This window comes from Dipodomys merriami, unplaced genomic scaffold, assembly GCF_024711535.1.
Source record: "Dipodomys merriami isolate MVZ:Mamm:240054 unplaced genomic scaffold, mDipMer1.0.p SCAF_185, whole genome shotgun sequence".
NCBI lineage: Eukaryota > Metazoa > Chordata > Mammalia > Rodentia > Heteromyidae > Dipodomys > Dipodomys merriami.
In genome coordinates, this window is record NW_027203215.1 from 2,099,033 (window position 1) to 2,119,378 (window position 20,346).

The 20,346-nt window shown below is 43.6% G+C and overlaps 1 protein-coding gene across 1 annotated transcript in view; it reads right to left on the reverse strand.

Moving 5' to 3' along the window:
* Positions 1-19,214, reverse strand: part of Sqor (sulfide quinone oxidoreductase) — a 43,472-nt gene extending 24,258 nt beyond the window's left edge. Inside the window, exons 1-3 of the mRNA XM_070026632.1 lie at positions 19,112-19,214; positions 4,391-4,641; positions 1,424-1,594 (exon numbers count right to left, since the gene is read on the reverse strand). Coding sequence (XP_069882733.1) covers positions 1,424-1,594; positions 4,391-4,627 — 408 coding nt within the window. The 5' untranslated portion in view covers positions 4,628-4,641; positions 19,112-19,214. The remainder of the gene's footprint in view (positions 1-1,423; positions 1,595-4,390; positions 4,642-19,111) is intronic.
* Positions 19,215-20,346: the final 1,132 nt, after the last annotated feature.

Consider the following 20,346-nt stretch of genomic DNA (forward strand, 5'->3'; position numbering starts at 1 on the left):
AGGCAATTAGGCAAACACGAGCAGGAATGAGGAAATGACCGCAGTTTTTATGAGGACGGACCTATGTCCTCATGGAGCACCTCCCTGTCTTAACTGGGAAGAACACAGAGGATCAAATGTGCAGGCCTATGCCTCTCACACCCAGCAGCCTCGGCAGGGACCAAACTATTTGAGAAGGCCCACAAGACAAGAAGGGCTATCATTCTGCAATGCCTAAAGACTGCAATCCCTGACACCTTCCACAACCGATCTTTACCTGGACTTTCCACTTCCCCCCTTGAGATGTAATTCTGTTTTCCTAATAAATCACTCTTGACTAGCTTCATGGTTCTTCTGCTATACCTGCGGGAAATCCTAATCTTAAGTGCTGTATCAAGAACTGTGAAACCCCTTGAAGTCCCCATCACCATCCACAGAATGTCCCAACTTGCTGAAATTAAATGCAAAATTTGAAACATATCTGCATTTTCTCTAGAGAGGTTTTTTATAGGGTTCTCAGAAAGATCATGACCCAAGGAAAGCTTGAGAGTACCCATCGCAGAGGAAGGGAAGGGAAACCTTTCAGATCAGTTCTCAGATTCGACAATTCTGTGAAAGTGCCTGTTTGAGCGGAGAAGCTTGATTAACAAGCACCCCAGGGTGGTGAAGGCCCAGCACAACTGACTGCAACTATTCTGGCCTCCTCTGGAGCCACAGGAAGACTCTGAGCTGGAGGTCTCACTATCTTGGGTCTCAACCCCTCAGGCAAATATATGGACAGAGTTGCTTTTAAAAAAACAAAAAGCTTTGAATCCTGGAGTGGTGTTCATGGGAAAGAAGTCATTTATAAATGTTCTAAATGGTACTGAGCCATGAGAAGCCTCAAGTGCTACCTGCAAGAATGTCCCATAATCCTCTCCAACATTCCATTACAGGATTCCCCTCAACCTGGCACAGCGCCCCCTAATGTGAGCCCAGCATGTTTCCGCTGTGTGACTCAGAAACAGCAAATAGCTATTCCTTAATACCCCCATTCATTCCTTTGGGAGGCCAGATGTGAGGGGGGAAAAAAACAGAAAACCACGGAAAACCTGGCTGCTTCAAGGGGAAGAAAAGGAAGGGGATGCCTGTTTTTTTAACATGGAGCAATCGTATTTGTTCAATAAACATTCAGGTACAAGATCCTACACTAACCAACAGGGTAAACAATGGGTATTTAACAAATAGTTATATGGTTGTTTATTGATTAGTTCACTACCACCTGGTCCTGCCATCTATACTCCATTTACCACCTAACCATCTTGTGCAGTACTCAACACCTCCCCACACAGACACACACAAACACACGGTCTCTATCACCATGAAGCCATCCAACTTGAGAAGGGCAGTGTGCTCATATAAGGTCTCAGTTAAACAAAAAAATCTGAAGGCCCCTCGTGGTTACCTCCTGGTTGTTGTCCATGTAGACACAGTTCTTGTCTGGGTTCAGCTCAACCACTGTAGCTTTGATCCACTCTACACCAGATGGAATCACACTGGCCGTGGGACGGCCGGATAAGGATAATCGTTTGGCCCCAGCACCCACCAGTGTCCAGATTGGCTGGTAGAAATGTCTCTGAAAAACAAAGGATTTGCTTATTTACTTCAACTTGGAGCTGATCTAAAAGATCTCAGTTAAAGGTACAGGTGTTAGATTTTCTTAATTACTCTTAACCCTTAAGCACCACTTAGAAATGTCTCCAAAATGTGAATTCTTATTACATTAAATGGACAGTCACAAAGCCTTTATAGGGGTCCTCAGAAGTATATGAAGACAACAGGAAGGGAAGTCTGGGAAGTTTGCAGCCACCCTTCTTTTTTTAAGCACTCGGCACGGACTCTACCACTTAAACCATGTCTCAGTTCTTTTTTGCTTTATTTTTCAGATAGGATCTTGCTTTTTGCCCTGGGCTGGTCTCAAACCATGATCCTCCTATACCTTCCTAGAATTACAGATGCTTACTAGCATGCCTAGATTATTTACTGGGGGTTACTATTTTTACAGGCTGGCTTCAAACCACAGACCTCCCAGCCTTCACCTCCTGAGTTTCTGGGATTACAGTGACGTACCATGTCTGCTTACACAGTCTGGTCCCCAAGTCCATGGAGGAGTTGTAGCCACTTACAATTAACTCCTCCTTCCCTTCCTCAGGCCAATGGGTACCAGATCCCACTCAAAAACACAAAGCACACTCCAACTTGCACTATCTTCTAGAGTTGTCTTGTTTCAAATCCTCTGCTCTTGATCTAAGTTACTCATGGACTTTCTAGGGTCAGGGGGAGAGGGGCAGATTGGGTTAGTACTCTGAGGATACCCTGAGGAACTGGACCGAGGGATCAACAACTCTCGATATTTCCAAAATGCTCCAAACTGAGTGGCCAGATCAGCCAAAAGTGACAGGGAAAGGAAGAAGATAAAAGAATGGTTTGAGTCTCCCTATGGCCAATGATGGATGTAATTATGGAGGAGGGAGGCAGAGGTCCCTAGCTGTGAGAACTCAACACGTTCAAGTCCATCTTGAAGAGGAAGAGGAACAAAAAGACAACTTCAGAATTTGTTCAGATTATCAATAGCTCCAGCAATCACTAAACCAGGTACAGCAAGATAGGTGACTCCAATCATATGGGCTTCCCTGTGGACAGGGCTCACAGGATTCTGGTCCACTGAATTGTTCTGGCAGAAGAGCTAGGCCTACCACAAAATGAAGCACTGCTGGGAAGCCAGCCATGAATTCACCACAATATAAAATGCACCACAGAGGACAGCACCTGATAATGCTCCCAGGCCACTGTTGTTTAATGTGGCATGCTTGAGTTGAAAAACAAAAACAAAAAACAAAAAGACAATGCTGGGCACTGGTGGCTCACACCTATAATCCTAGCTAGTCAGGAGGGTGAGATCTGAGGATCATGGTTCAAAGCCAGCTCAGGCAGGAAAGTCCATGAGACTCTTATCTCCAATAAACCACCAGAAAACAGGAAATGGTGCTGTGGCTCAAGCGTTAGAGCGCTAGCCTTGAGCTGAAGAGCTGAGGGACAGCACCCAAGCCCAGAGTTTAAGCCCCCATGACCAAAAAAGAAAAAAAAAAGTGACAGGGGCTAGAGTTGTGACTAGATGGTAGGAAGCTTGTTATGCATGTCCACGACCCACATTTCAAGTCATAGCACGATAAAAATAAAGAAGATTACAGAAAATGTCCCCTTGTCTCTCCTTTGCCATACGACCTTGGATGACCTCATTCCTGTTGGAGAGACATCTTATCTTTCTTATCCAACCCTTGCCCTAAAACAGACACTTACTCCACTTTACTTTCTCCTCCCAAGGAGGCAGATCTTAACTGATGCTCCCCCTAGCTCCTTCCTTGGGAAACACTAGACAACTCACCAAAAGTCAAGAGTATCTTTGAAACGCTTTGATAGAATCTTAAGTGTTCATCTTAAAATGTTTATCGTAGAATGTTTTTCAGAGAACAGCGCCTCACTGGTGTCCCCTCCTTTTCTCCCGTATAAGAAGCTTATGGTTCTCAATTTCCCAGAAGGCTCCTGCCACCCCCCTTCTTCAGACAGGAGCAAACATGGAAGGACAACACCCACTGGTTCTCCTCTGCACAAGGAGGTGACAGTGGGAGGAGGTCATCCATTAAATCATGTCTCCCCAAAAACCAGTATGATGAAGGTCCTGTGAAAGTGGCCTTATTTGGAAATATGGTCTTTGCGAATTTAATCAGGTTACGGTGAGGCCAGACTTGGATAGGTTGCTCTCTAAGTTGAGTAACTGATGACCTTATGAGGAGGACACTGAAGACATGGTAACACAGAGAGCCCCATGTTAAGATATACACACAGCGCATGGATGGACGTTGCTGCAAGCCGAGAAGTAGCAAGATTGCCACCAAGCCAGGAGAAAGCATGGAAGAGATGTCTCTGCCCAAAATCACCATCCCGCCTTCAGAGGAAGCATGGCCCTGTGGAAATTCTCCCTTCAGAACTGTGACAGATGCACAGTTTTTGCTTTACGTCCCCTAGTTTGTAGTCATTTGTTATGGCAGCCCTAAGAAAGCAAAACAGAAGAAAGTACAAAAAGCCAAGCGGTCTGTTTTTTCTCTTTCCTCTCTCCCTCTCCTCTTTCTTTCCCTCCCTCTTCTCTTCCTCCCTCCCCCCTCTCATTCCCTCTCTCCTTCCCTCTCTTCCTTGCACTCCCTCTCTCCTCTCTCTTCTCTCTCCTCTTCCCCCCTACTTCCCTCCACTTTCTCCCCATCCTTTTGGATGGGCAGCTCCTTATTCAGTAAGAAGATATGAGGACACAAAGGCCAGACAGAGCCTGTCCGTGACCCACTACCACACACACATGCACTCAAAAGGGAATCCTTACCTCACTGGGTTCAATGATGGCCACGTTCTCCGCACCCACTTTCCTCTTCATGCGGGAGGCCATGGTGATCCCACCACTACCTCCACCCAGAACAAGCACCTCATAGTAGTTCTTTGCTGCACAACTGGCCCCCGTGTGCAGCTGGAGGGGTCCGGCCTGCTGAGTGCCCAGCCTGAGAAAATGGGCAAAGAGCCGGGCACGGGGGCTGAACACCACAGAGGCCAATGGGACCATCATCAGGCTGGGTCAGGCTGGAAGGGAACAGAGAAGGTTGTGAGTCACAAGGGAAGACCACTCCAGAACCAGAGGAAGGGAAGGCTGGCACAGGCCCAATGCCAGCTTTACCTACAATCGCCTGGCAAGACTACTTGGCCTCCTATGCGCCCTAGTGAACATTCAACTAATGTCTAGCTAATGGCAAAGTTTCCATTTCTCCTCTTCTTCTCATTTCCTTAGCTTTTTCAATCCATTACAATGGATGGAAACAGAGACCTTGTAACACTGTATCATACAGGATCCCTGTGACCTTGCTGAAGGAATGAGAGAGAGCCCAGCGAAAGACCCACCTTCAGCCACTCAAGAATTCTGAAGATGGTAATGAGGGCCTCAGTCACCACGCGGAGACCCTGCAGGTCTGCTGGCCCAGGCACAGGCCATTAAATCAAATCACTGGTGACAGATGTGCAAGCAAAGGCCCTCCACACCTTAAGCAATTTCAACCAGATGATTAAAGCAAAGCTATAAAAGGAGCCCTACCTGGTCTCATAAAGTTATATTTTATGTAAAGAATCTGCACATGCTTCTGACCAGTCTTATTAATTTAAGTCAGTCAACAGTTTCTCCCTAGTAGCTCCTCTGGGAGACATTAAAGTGTGTTTCTACTCTGAACAGTTGGTGCTTTGGTAGCGGGGGAACTGAGGCTTCTCAAGAGACCAGCCTTTAATGCTGCTGGTCCATAGACCTGTGCTTACATGGAGGACAACACTGACTTGTACAGCTTGAGGGCCCAAATCCAGGGCCTCATCATCTCTGAGCTCCCCCGTGCCTCAAACATCCCTATCAGTTCTAGAGGTTCAACACTGCCCCCAAGACCTTTTATAAAATTCAAATACCACACAGGGGAGAAATGTTTCTAGCTGCGAAGGTCACTAACTTCTTAATGGGCATGACTTAATTTTATCAGTGCCATAGGGATTAGATACAGCTAACAGGAAAGGAGGCTGTGAAAGGAGGTGAGAAAGACCCCAAGGAGAGGGGGAAATGACAGGCTATGAGGAAGAAGAACAAGGAATGGCCATTTTAATTAAGACTAACTCCATCCCACAGTTCTGATATCCCTGAGGCTCAATATTCTCCAACATACTGAATCGGACAAATGGCCTAGCGCTGGGGCGGGGACGGTGAGAAGGGAAAGTGTTTGCAGGACCACAGACAGGCTCATAGGTTCTGACTGCAAGACTGAAATCACACTACTGTCCTAGAAAATAACAGCTGTGGAAGTGGCGCTGTGGCTCAAGTGGTTGAGTGCTTGCCTTGAGCTGAAGAGCTCAGAGACAGTGCCCAGGCCCTGAGTTTAAGCCCCACGACTGACAAAAATAAAAATAACAGCTGTGATATGGAATGTAATAATGTATAACTAATGTAAGCTAATAAATAAGAAAGAAAATAACACTTATCTTCTTGATCCTGTGTTTCTATTTTTGAGAGTCAAATCTCACGAAGTAACCTCTAATACTGAAGAAGCAAAAACTATTATAAAGGTATTTCTCATAATATGGTCAAACCTGAGTTGACTGGTTTGTGCATTACTCCTGATTACATCTTGGGACAGAAACAAACAACTGCAGGATCTGCTCAGGCCACATACAGCTCTGGTTCCTGATCAGGGACAGATTTAGTTTCCTGACTGTTTTAACTGAGATTAACCTCTATTTCCACTTAATATGGGGACAGAAAGTATTTTTGATATCAAAATATTGAGAAAAGGTTAAGTAAAGTATGGTTACCCAAGATGATTCTTGTAACCTTTTAAAATCATGTTTACAGAAAGAAAAATGCTTACAGTTAAGATACAAATTGATATAAACTATTATATTTAGTATGATATAGTATATTTATTGGAGCATACAACTAAGTAAGAGAAAATGCATCATAATAAAAACAACCAAAATCATCACAGTGGGTAAATCATTTTCTCTGGGTTTGGGAATAATGACTTTTATTTCTCTACCTTTCTGCACAAAAGTTCCTCCTATATATCAATATTTATAATAAAATACTAATTTCAATGACAGTAACTAACATTTTAAGCCCTTTCTGTGAGCACGTGTGTGTGTGTGTGTGTGTGTTTGAACTCAGGGTCTTGTGCTCTCACTTGGATTTTCACTCACAGCTGTCACTCTACCTCTTGAGCCACATCTCCAATCCATCTGTGAGCATTTAACTTGTGACTGGGCTACCATCATTGTTCTTACTTTACAGATGATAAAACTGAAGCAGACAACATTTCAAGGACGCTCTAAAGGACACACAGCCCATAAATGGTAGATTATGATCTGATTCCAGGTAGTTTGGTATCAGAGCCTCTACTTCCAACTACAACATGATATTATTTCTGTGCTCTTTAGAACAATTATGTATCAGCAATGTGATAGTCTGGATGTTAAATTTCCCCCAGTGGCCCAGGTATTGAAGGCTTGGTCTCCAGTGTGTGATATTATTGGGAGGAAGTGAGCCTTTAGGAGGTAAAGCCTAATGGGAGGAAGTTAGGTCATTGGGAATGTACCCTTGAAGTAGATATTGGGATCCTGGTCCCTTTCTCTTCGCTTCTCAGCTGTCATAAAATGAATAGCTCTTTCCTGCCATGAATTCTCACCTTACCACAGGTCCAAGGCAACAGAGAAGTGACAATGGACCAAACCCTCTGACACGATGTGCTAAAGGAAACTTTTCCTCCTTTAAATTCCGTCTGGAATTCTCTCATAGCATCGGGGGAAAAAATGGAGGGAGAACAATATATTTTCTACAACTTTCCAGAAGAGGGAACTATTTTTCATGACACTGACACCTAAGTATTAACAATGGTTTTGATGTATCTATTAATGATACTTTTCCTCTCTTTTGTATATACTTACTATCAAGTTTTCTTTAAGAATTCTACATTTTACATTTTAAAATATCCAAATACATTTTAACACTGACTTGTGGAAGGAATCACCAAGTATATATAGCTGTCTAGTAGGAAATAGGGAAAGTATTTTGTGTTGAACACACATCTTTCATACCTTAGCTTCCTTTCTAGATGCCGGCAGAATAACAGAATCACTTCCCAGAAAAGGGAAAATATTTTTCTATGTCCTCATACTACCTCTTAGCTCCATGGAAAGAGTTTTGTTTTATTTTGCTTTGCTTTTAAATAAGTCAACCTTGGAGAAGAAGAGGCTAAGTTTCTGGCTTGCAGTCAACCCAGCTGCACATTGAGTTATCCGACCTCTTGAAACTTGCACAAATATTTCCCTCAGCCAAGAAGGCTAGTTCTGTCTTCTTTCAGTGGCTATGCAAAACGTGTTTCTGGATTCAACCCACATAAACACTCAGTCCTCTTAGCCAGTTTTTTTTTTGAGGGGGGGTCGACAGTATTTGTTTGTTTATAAGAGAAACTACTCATCAGCCTACATATTGTTTCATAGTTCAGGAACACAGGTCTATCCAAAGAAATTCTTCACATTCCAAATTCACTTTGCATTCTGAAAGAAACGGCCTTCTTCATCTCCTCAAAATATTTCATGGAATCATAATTTCTGTAGAAATCTGCATATGCCTTATTTCTTGCTTCAGCCATACCAAACTTATAGAGAGCTGAGACCCTCAAAGAGATAATGAATGCTCTAACAATATGAATCCGCAGACACTTGGCCAGAAGATCCCGCATCTTAAGCTTTGCCAATGTACCAGAAGCCATGGTAGCAATGGACTCTCTTAGCCAGTTTTATCAGCTTCATTAATAACCAACATTCATCCTAAAATCCCCAGCGGTGTTCCAGAGAGTGGTGTGCCAAAGAGGGAAGGGAAGCTCTGTGTCCCCATACCTTTCATTCCTGACTTGTAGCCTGTATATGCACAGCACACAACTGGTCATGTTGCAATCCCAGCACTCCTGACTCAGTCAAGAGTTCAAGGCCAGCCTAGAGTTCTGGTCTATGTCTTCAGATCCTCTCTCTCTCCTCTCTCCCTCTCTCTCCCTCCCTCACTCCCTCCCTTTCTCTCCTCTCTCTCTCTCTCTCTCTCTCTCTCTCTCTCTCTCTCTCTCTCTCTCTCTCTCTCTCTCTCTCTCTCTCTCTCTCTCCCTCTCTCCCTCCCTCACTCCCTCCCTTTCTCTCCTCTCTCTCTCTCTCTCTCTCTCTCTCTCTCACACACACACACACACACACACACACACACGAAACATAAACATGAGTAAGATGTTTTTGCTGAGTTTTTGTAGTTCCAGATAATTTTCAAATGTGAGAGGATTATTGGAAACTCTGAATCAGTATTAATCAGACACTCATTTGGTTGCTGGGCATCTGAAGTGGGTGGGGCAGTCTTTTAGGACTGAACCTTGTACCATTTATGCTAACTCAGAGTAAATATCAAAAATGAACTGTTAGGTACCCAGTTGGTATAGGAGAACTTGCTGGTTTTGTGGGAGAAAACAGACTTTGGTGTTAGAAGTGTTGTCAGAGAACATCACTTGGGAACCAACAGGGATTTCTGGCATTGACATAAACCAAGTCTCTAGCAACAATCAGAAAACCAGACAATCCATGGAAGTGGATTGCAACCTTAACTAGAAGACAGAAAAGAAAAGAAGGAGGCCGGGCGCTGGTGGCTCACGCCTGTAATCCTAGCTACTCAGGAGGCTGAGATCTGAGGATCGCAGTTCAAAGCCAGCCCGGGCAAGAGAGACCGTGAGACTCCTATCTCCAATAAACCACCAGAAAACCGGAAGTGGCTCTGTAGCTCAAGTGGTAGAGCGCTCGCCTTGAGCTGAAGAGCTGAGGGACAGCGCCCAAGCCCAGAGTTCAAGCCCCACGACCGACAAAAAAAAAAAAAAAGAAAGAAAGAAAAGAAAAGAAGGGCAAACATCCAAAGTCAGCAGAGAAAACATGGAAACCCTCTGTTAACATAAGGAAGAAATAAGAATCTACTATAACTTTCAAATTCACCCAGAAGATGCCTGAAATGTATATCCTTCCAGGTGTTTTTATTTTGTTTTGTTTTTGTCTGTCATGGAGCTTAAACTCTGGGACTGGGCACAGTCCCTCGGCTCTTCAGCTCAAGGCTAGTGCTCTACCAGTTGAGCCACAGTGCCAGTTCCTGAAATGTATATCCTTGTTTAAGATATAAGAATGAACTATCAATGGTACAGAAGGATGGTGTGACTTGATCTCTATGTTCTTATTGGGTCAAACACACACTTGAAAAATTCAATAGGACAAAAATTAACTTCCATTTACTAAATAGCACATGCAGTATGTTTTATAATTAAATGCTATAAAGTCAGATGCCGGGTGCCAGTGGCTCATGCCTGCAATCCTAACTATTCAGGAGGCCGAGATCTGAGAATCATAGTTCAAAGTCAGCCCAGGCAGGAAAGTCCATGAGACTCTTACCTCTAATTAACCACCAGAAAATCATAAGTGGCACTGTGGCTCAAGTGGTAGAGTACCTACCTTGAGCTGAAGAGCTCAATGACAGCACCCAGGCCCAGAGTTAAAGCCCCATGACCAACAACAACAACAAAAAAGTCAGATACAACTTCCTCAGTTAATCCTCAGTCATGTACCTTATCAAAGGACCTCAATAAATGCTTTTAGAAATCCACAGTCTAACTAGAAGGATAAAATCCCTGTTGATTGAACGATTAGGCAGCTACCTTATATAGCTTCCTGGCTGGCTCCCTGCCCAGGTCTGGACAGGTCTTAGGGACTCCACATCTTTCCCCAGCCAGACTTTCCAGGATAAATAGTTGATGGCCTATGTCAAAAGCTGTTCATCTTATGTCACATGACATGCCACTCCGTTGTGAGCAGCTTGGACACCTGGCTGAGTTTAAATATAGCCGGTATCTATGCAAGAATTAGCCACAGCATTCTTAATAAAAGATCCACCAAGCTAGCAAGCTTGTTACCAATTCTTCAGCTATTATTTTTATTTTGTGGGGAAAAAAGTATTATATGGGTTACAATTGTTTTTTTCCCAAGCCTACCCAAGCCTAGCCTCATTTGGTTTTAGGTTTCAATAACTACAAGACCAATCTTAGAGAATATGTCCAAAATCAAAGAGGAACACAGACAACAAACAGCATCTAGCTTTGCTCCCCTGGCTTCCCACCAGACATTAGGTAGACACTTCCTCGGAGCTGTTAGGTCTGGAGCACTGTGGGATGCAGTCCCTGAGGCATAAAAGGACGAGCCTTCAGTGCACTCACCACATGGTAGAACTGGGAAACTCTTCAATTAGATCCTCCTCTCAGGCCTTCTTGCCTACTTAAGTAAACCTGCCCTCAGGCTACAGAAGAGTTACTTATATACATCTCAACCAAATGATTTCCACAAAACTTGATCTGATATGGAAAAAGCATAGAGAAACCATTATAATAATAACAGCTAACATTTGTCAGTGTTTACTAGCTGTTGTACTACGGCTCTATGCCTCATAGGTTCTGAAAGTAGTATCTCTTTTTTGCAGATGAGAAAAGTAATGCTTAGATTACCTGGTGAGGGAACTTGCCTAAGGTCACTGCTATGACATGGCCTCAAACCTGAGTGTTGGAAAGTTATTCCCATTGCAACTGTATTGAGAGGTAGAGCCTTTAACAAGTGGTTAATTCATGAATGGGTTAATGTTATGATGGGAGTAGGTTGGAGAAGTGAGCTTGGCCCATTCTTGCTGTGTCTTGTCATGTGATGCTCTCTACTATGTTATAATGAAGCAAAAGGTTCCTCACACCTATGTGGGTCCCTGGACCTTGGACTTTCCACCAGTCTCTAGAATCTTAATAAATCTCTGTTCTTTATAAATTATCCAGGTGCAGGCATTCACACAATTATATTAAGCATTAGGGTTTAATTCAAACGGATTCCTCAATAATTCAGAAAAATATCCACTTTGTGGAATTTTACTTTCATTCAGATTTAAAGTTCTTTGTTTATATCCCAAGGAGTAAGATGAGAGAACATATATGGTAGGAAATTTTAGCTAAGTTGAAAGAAAGAAAATCTGGGGACATGGGAGTTACAATAAAAGTACTGGTGTAATTTTAAGAGGTTTTATCTTTTGGAAATATATTCATAAACAAGGTATGGTCACACATGTTTATCATTCCAGGTACAGAAAGGAGTCAGAGTAAGGAGGATCTCAAGTTGGACCAAGTTAGCAAGACCCTGTCTTGGAAGAATTGTCTACCTTTAAAATGTTAACTTTGTCCATAAACACACTCGTGGATATACCTAGAATAGTTTGATCAAACATCTGATCACCTCATAGCCAATCAAGCTGATAAATATAAAACTAGCCATCATACCCTCTGACTGAAAAAAACAGAAGTCAGGTCTAAGTCTGGAAAAGTGAGCAGTTACTTCAGTGCCAAGAAAATGTCAGACACTGGCTCACAAATTCTATGGTCCCTTCTCATGACCTCATCTTAACCCAAAGTACATGCAAGGAATGTTCATGACACTGTTATATTCATGCAATAATATTCATGACCCTGCATTAAACGCTTTGTGAAACTGTGAAAAAAAAACTGGCTGCTTCCTCTTCCTGGAGGTATTTCCAGTCCTCCTGTAATAATCAGGTTTATTTTTTCTGTATTCATAATGGTTTGATGCTTTAGAGATTTGCTAGTCCTTGAAAGACCTAGCTAACCTCTAGATAGTAAAGGACTGACCTGTCAGCACACCTGTGCTATGGAAACAGACCATCCAGGGACCACATTCCAAACTACTTCCTCTATCTGCCTTTTATCTTCCAGGACACACTGATATTCCTCTGCCCTGACCTCTCCAGCACCAAGAACTGAGAATCCACTAAAAGTATTCCAATGGGCCGCTTCCAAACCCAGGCAGGCTTCCCTTCCTGTCTCACAAAAACTACGATAGAAGCTTTTTCCATCTTTGCCTTCACTTTTTCTATCTCCTGACCTACCCATGTGCTTCCCACTGGGACTACAGGATGTGTGATGCCTTTGAGAAGTGTGAGTTAAAATGTCTTCCTTCATGGCAGTCATCTCCTGATCTGATGGCTTCTCCACTCTTGATTAAAGCAAATCCCAGGTGCATTTTTAAGACACCTACATTAAAATGCATGTGCCAACTGCTCAGTCAGATGGAAGATTTTGCATGTGTAACCAATTTTTGTTCCATTCCTTCTCCTTATAGATTCTGCTGAACTGTCGGATGGCATTTAAAAAGCAATTTGATTACCTCTTGCTCAAAAATATTGTAATTATGTGGATGATTGGGACAGATTTTGGCAACTAAATAACATAGCTAGATTTTGACTTTTTAATGCAGTAATTACTGGAGGAATGAAGCACCAGTTTTCCTTTTCTCTGTCACACTCTGCCATCCACTCTACTGAAACTTGAGATACCTTCTCCATCAAAGAAACTCTTTACCTCTCTCCCACCCACTTAGCAGTGACAAAGAGGCAGACAGAAATGCTTAGAAAGGAGTTTAAGGAATGAGTTTCCTGTGAAATCTAGATTTGTGTGCAAATTCAGCTTTATTCCCATATTGAACTTGTCTCAATCATGCAGTGCTTTCAGAACTGAAAATAAGAAAACACAATCTGATGTATATTTTTACTTTTAGAATTTATTTCCTGCACAAAAGCATACACATTAAACACCATTTAGCTATTCTAACTGTGTGAGAGTACCTACAAAAAGAAACAGGATCACATGAAATATATATGGCCACTATCAGGCTGCTACTTAAGAATGTTTCTAATGGGGTTGGGAAGGTGGCTCAGTGGTAGAGCGCTTGCCTTACATGCCTGAGGTCCTGGGTTCGATTCCTCAGCACCACATAAGCAAAAAGAAAAAAGCCGAAAGTGGCGCTGTGGCTCAAGTGGTAGAGCGCTAGCCTTGAGCTGAAGAGCTGAGGGACAGCGCCCAGGCCCAGAGTTCAGGCCCCAGGACCGAATCCAAAAAGAAAAAAAAAAAGAATGTTTTCAGTGTATTCACTGAGCATCTACTAATGACCCACACTGATGGTCCTTGCCCCACTCCCAGTCTATTAGATTGTGTGCTAAGGGAATACCAGCTGCTAATAATATATGACAAGAATAAGGTAAGCCACAAAAAGCCAAATACTGTATGTTTTTGCTTGTATATAGACGCTAGACCACATACATATTCATAGGCACGTACATATGTATATACACATAGAACATGATTCCAACTATGGAGGATAAGGGTAAGGAAAGGGGTTGGTGAATAATTATGAAAAACAATGAACATGATGCCATGTATGAAGGTGGAATGAGGAATCTTAGTGAAAGGGTTGAGGACCTGCCCTGGTCTTCTGGCTTCTAGTTGGGTTCTCCTGAAGGAAGTCGGCGTTTACTGAACACCAGGCATTGTGATAGGTACCAGGGAGACAGATCAATCAGAGCAACTTAACAGGAATATGAAGATCTGAGAAGGGGCTGTTTCAGAACTGCAGGCATCACAAGAGCTGGGTGCAGGCAGTGGGAATAGAAGTGAAGGTGCATGTGGGACAACGAAGGAGTTTTTGTGTCCTGAGCTATGGGGGGATAAAGAAGGAAGGATGTAAACTACCACATTATATACACTCGTCCAGGTAAATACAATGAAGATAGGATGCAAGTAACTATATGGGATTACTCAAAGTGAAATGAAGGTACAAAGTGTGGTAAGACAAAGAAAGCAAAGGGACTATGCGGGCTGCACCCTTCCTCTTGAGTAATGACAGCACCCTCTCCTGCCCATTGGTCAAGAGTTGAATTACTATATTGCTAACAAACAAAGAAAATGAAGCAATCTTCACTTAGCCTTGCAGGCCATGATGGAATACTCCCTTGAGAGCTATTACCAATCCAAACATTCGCTTAAATATTAAGCTGAAAAGCAAGTGCTCCTGAAGTAGACCAGGACTAAGTCATCCAAGAAATAGGCAGTGTGCACAGCTCTCTTGTTGATTCAAAGCTTGGAGCCATATTGAAGTCTTTGTTCGCTAATTCTTTAAAGGGTCAACTGTATTAATAAGGGTTCACATATGTAACCATAGCTACTCTAGAGGCTGAGATCCAGAGGATGATGACTTGAGGCAAGCCATGAGAGTGGTAGAGCAATGGGTAAGTAAGCAAGCTTGAGGCACTGAGTTCAAACCCCAGTATGGACGAAGCGGGGGGGGGGGGGGAATTATTAAAAAGAACTATAAAAGGAAACATGAACTTCCTTTTCTCCTGAGAAATTCTCTACAAGTGTCCCTAGCTTATAGTTATGGCACTTTCCTATCAGAGGAAACATTGTAATGGGACGACTGCAAATCTCACTAAATCAATCCAACTGCTAGGCAGAAAAGAAAAATTATATCCACATAAGGAGAAGTCTTGCATCCAAGCTCTAAAAAAAAGAAAATATTTAATCAGCAAATTGGATTATCACTGAAAGTTGATTGTTTTAACCAAGTGATATAGAGACAAACAGGCCTTGTTTCCTTTTTGCTATAGGAGTTTGGCTTTTCAAGTTATACTACATGAATAACAAAGCCAAACACAACCTATCTTCACTTCCAACCCAGCATGCAGAGTTGGCCTCTAGTCAGGTACTACAGGTTTCCTTTCAAGGTCTACTATAAACACCTAGACGCTGCTATCCTCAGACTCCCTGGAGAAGGAGGCTTGGATGGAAGTCATTGGCTACCAGTCACACAAGGATCAACTTGCAACTTGACTTATTAAATCTGCATTATGACAATAAAATTACTCATCAGCTGGGATGCATTGGGATCTCCGCCCAGAATCTTACAGACAAGGAGGCTCTGAAAGGGTAGTGTCTTTGTAAACAAGAGACTGGCCATTACTCAATAATATCATTTCCTGGAATCCAGTGTGTGAGGTCCTAATGAGAAAAAAAGACTCTTTAATTACAAATTATACATGATGCTTGAAGATGATTAGAGAGATGCTACAGTCAATCTTTTAATAGGACAGAATGAGATGTATAAAAGCTAATAGGTGTATCAGGTTCCCTAACAGCTCATGACTTTCCTATGGCCAACCAGACCACACAGCTACCCATTCCTGGTGAAGTTTTGTCTAAGGGTATGTCAAATGTCAAGAGACCTTGGACCATATTCCAGGTAATACCAGGAAAAGCTCATCCTTAGCCATTCTGGACCATGCTTTCTTCATAAAAAGGACTAGCCTGGGTAGTTTCAAAGGTTATTTCCTTCTCTAAAACTCTAATGAAAAGGGAAAAAAGTGACAGGGAAATTCACAAATAGGTAGTCACACTGAGATATGTTCTAACTCCTTGGGTTCATAACAGCTGTAAAATTTTTGTAGCAAATATTGGCCAGAGTTCGCAACATAGTCAGAAGGGAAGGAATCTTTCCACCAAGTCCTGTAATTGCACCATAATCTACTATGATTCATCCACTGCATAGCTACTACAGGTCAGTGCAAGATGCAAGGGATAATAAAAGGATCAGGAAGATAAATCATTTGTGGAAGGCATGCTATGTGCCAGACATAGTGATATGCACTTTGTATAGTTTCTGGTGATAACTAGAGAAGTGGAAAACATTATCCCCACTTTGTAAGAAAACCAGGAGCCAGGCGCTGGTGGCTCTCGCCCGTAATCCTAGCTACTCAGGAGGCCAAGATCTGAGGATCATGGTTCAAAGGCAACCCAGGCAGTAAAGTCCATGAGACTCTTATCTCCAATTAACCACCAGAAAACTGGAAGTGGTGCTGTGGCTCAAGTGGTAGAGTACTCACCTTGAGCTGAAGAGCTGAGGGACAGTGCCCAGGCCCAGAGTTCAAGCCCTAGGACCACAAAGAAAAAGAAAAAAAGAAAACCAAAGTGGTAGGACCATGAGCAAACCACTTAACTACACTGAGTTCGTTTCCCTGAGAATAAAATTAACAGATATATCTACTTCAATTTAAATGCCCTCTTGGGTTGGGAAGGTGGCTCAGTGGTATGCCTGAGGCCCAGGGTTCAATTTCTCAGCACCACATAAGCAGAAAAAGCCAGAAGTGGTGCTGTGGCTCCAGTGGTAGAACACTAGCCTTGAGCTGAAGAGCTAAGGGACAGTACCCAGGCCTAGAGTTCAGGTCCCATAACTGATAAAAAAAAAAAAAAAAAAGAAAGAAATGCCCTCTTGTTCTATGATTCAAAATCATAGATTAGATTTGATCACCTGGGACCATGAGTCTCATGATTAGCAACCAAAGTTAGCCAGAGAAAATGTGCTACCTCATATCTCATCTCAAGCATCCTACACAGACTCTCAGTACAAAACCACTTTGTGCTCATAGACATGTTGAGTTGAAACCTCTTTGTATAACTACTTAAATAATAAAATAATAAAAATTTTAAAATAAAGCCATAACCCCACTCTCTTGGGAGCTCTCAATCTATAAACAAGGCTTCACTGGCTTCAGGCCTAATCTGGGCAACTTTTAACAAACTGTATACACAAGTCCCATTTACCAAGTCTCCAGAGTCCAAAAGGAATTTTGTGTTGAATAAGGGGTTGGGAAAAGATAAAAGAGGGAAGATAAATGTTCATCTAGATCCAGAAATGCCTCATCGTGAGTCTGTCTTCTTTCCTTATAAGACATTTCCTGTGTTACAACACAGCAGATGAACAAGCCTTAACACAAGCAGGATGGAGAAGAAACTTCCGCCAAGGATTCCTGTTTTTCCCTTCAACATTCAATTTCATTTTTCTCTGGCAGAGCACCAGTCATACAGACTGACACACAGACTCATGGGTCCTCACTGACATTTCAAGTACTCCAGTTCCAGGTGTTTGTGTGTTTATTCAGCCAGATTTAAGAGAGAAAAAAAAACTCAAAATTTAAACAGTCATTTCCCAAACCACCAGCTGTCTCCTTGATTAATTTTGGTTTTAAACATAGTCACAAGCAACCTTCACCAATTCACTTATTTGGTCAATAAAAATTGATTGAATAGCTTCCATATACCAGGGTTGAATAATGGCTATTGCCTAGAGAAGCAAGAGACAGACAAGTTCGAAAAGATAGAACTCATTTAACCCCTCTATACTTGGTGCAGTGCTGAATGCCTTAAAATATATAGGAAGGTACTGACTGTGTTTTGGGTTTGTTTTTTTTTTTTTCTATTTTACAATGAAGAATCAGATAAGAGATTCAAACCCAAAGCCACCAGGCTTTCCATGGAACTATTAAGCCCCGAACAAGGTACCCAATTTCCTAGGCAATGCCTTTTCTGTTATCAAAGGATCTTAATTTGGGGCCCAGGAATCTAGATGGAGAAAAAAAAAATGTGTTTACATCTTTATTTTCACTATATCTAACTGACAGGGATTTTTCTGCCCTGGCTGAATTCTAACAGCAGTCCACCAGATCTCAGCCTCCTGAGTAGCTAGGATTACAGGTGAGAGCCACGCCCCAGTTTATTTTTTTTTTTGTTTGTTTTTGTTTTTTTGTCGGTCGTGGGGCTTGAACTCTGGGCCTGGGCGCTGTCCCTCAGCTCTTCAGCTCAAGGCGAGCGCTCTACCACTTGAGCTACAGCGACACTTCCGGTTTTTCTGGTGGTTTATTGGAGATAGGAGTCTCACGGTCTCTCCTGCCCGGGCTGGCTTTGAACCGCGATCCTCAGATCTCAGCCTCCTGAGTAGCTAGGATTACAGGCGTGAGCCACCAGCGCCCGGCTCCCAGTTTATTTTAATATTTCTACATGTCATCATAACTCTTGTTTTTTAAATACTCTGCCTTTTCTTTCATGCCTTTAAAGTACTCTTCTGAGAAAGGGTCCCAAAGCTGCCAAAGGGGTACCTGAGAACAAAAATGATTCCAAACCCTGCAGTACAGCAGTATAACGGGGCAACCCAGGCAAATCCAGAGCTACGCTTACTTACAACCTGGATCCTTTTGAGCAGTCTTTCTGCCCCTTCCTACCAATTCCTAATCAGCCTGTGGCCCTAAATGCTCTCCTCTGCCAGCCCCAGGGTTCAGGTCCCAACTGACCCTGCATTATGCCTAGCTGGTGTGAAAGTGTCATCTCTGTGGGCAGATGGAGGGATCTCCAACCAGATCGGGCCCATCCCCCAAGCTGAGCACCCACCCCTGCTCTAGGGCAACGACACGCATGGAGCTACACAGTCAACAAGTGAAAGGCATGGGAAATTCCCACGGAGACACGTCCTTCCTACAGACCTCAGGTTTTCTTTCACCTTCCCTGGCAGGTCGGCCTACCCACAGCTCCACCCCCAAGACCAGGCTCTGACGCTCCCAGGAAGAAGCAAACGTCCCCAGGAGCTGGGTTTCAGAAGAGCACGGCAAAATCTGCGTCTAGGAGGTGTCTGGAAGGAAAGAATAAGTTGAGGGTGCGGGACAGAGGGATGATCTCTGTCCCCACCCAGTCCCCCTGTCCTGGCAAGGGTCCACCAGAGATAGAGATCAGAGGCCAACTACCATCCGAAGCCTTCTTACCAAAGGGTGTGCGAAGAAGCCTCCTGGCCACAGCGTTGGCAGCAAAAGCTGTTGCTTCCTGCTGGGGATCAGGGCTCGGCTGGAGCCCCGCCCTGCCGCCCAGCTGCCCAGCCCTGGAGGAGGAGGAGGCTCCAGGCGAGGCGGGGAGAACGAGGCTCTCCATGCCCGGAAAGGAAAAGTCCAGAAAGGTCTCCCTGCTACCCTGGCCTAGTGCAACCCCGCAACCCTGTCATTAGCTTGCACTGGGGACAGAGCCACCCCCATTGTTCCAGTGCCCCCCTCTCCCAGGAGCTGCCTGCGAGGTGACTCACTCACACACACACACACACACACACACACACACACACACACACACACACACACAGCGCCAAGGGCACCGGGGCACCTGATACTCCCGCCCCTGGGTGCATTGCACAATCCCAACTGGCAAAGGGAAGGCGCAAGGCGGGCACTTGGAGAGAGGCCCCAGCGGTTTGCACTGGGTGCTCCAATGCATCCTGCGTCTCTCACCTCATTCCCACTACAGCCTTGCAGCTTCTGCTGAGCTCAGTTTGCAGACCAGGCTCTGAAAAGCATAGGGTCTTTCTTTCTGTGACTGCAGGCCCGGGCCAACTGGCTTTCAATCAGTCCCTGGCCACCACCCCGTGTTCTGCCCCAATTACTTCATGATTTTCAATGTGCTGTTTCTTTCCTACCGAGGACAAAAGTAGGAGAACTAGACTGCACAGAACAGATCAGGAGGCTTTTCTAAACAAACACAAACTGTCCCCAACGTTCTTGCTACACTATTTGTGTGTATGTGCCAGTCCTGGGCCTTGAACTCGGGACCCGGGGTTTGTCCCTGAGCTTTTTTGCTTCAAGTTAGTGCTCTACCACTTGAGCCGCAGCTCCATTTTCAGTTTTTTTGATGGTTAATTGGACATGAGTTTCATGGAGTTTCCTGCCCAAGCTGGCTTTGAACCACCATCCCCAGATCTCAGCCTCATGAATACAGGTGTGAGCCAGCTTGCTGAGCTTTCAAGTTTTCATAACTTTAGAAATATACGTGCTCGGCTCTCAAAAAAATACTTTTAAAAATAAATTATTTGTTTTTGTACTTAGTTTGGTTTTGTGCATTTTTAACAATTTTTGAGGTTTTTGTTTCAAGCAATAGTTTCTATACTAAATACATTTATGGTTGGTGTGTGTGTGTGTGTGTGTGCTGGTCCTGGGTGTGTGTGTGTGTGCGTGTGTGC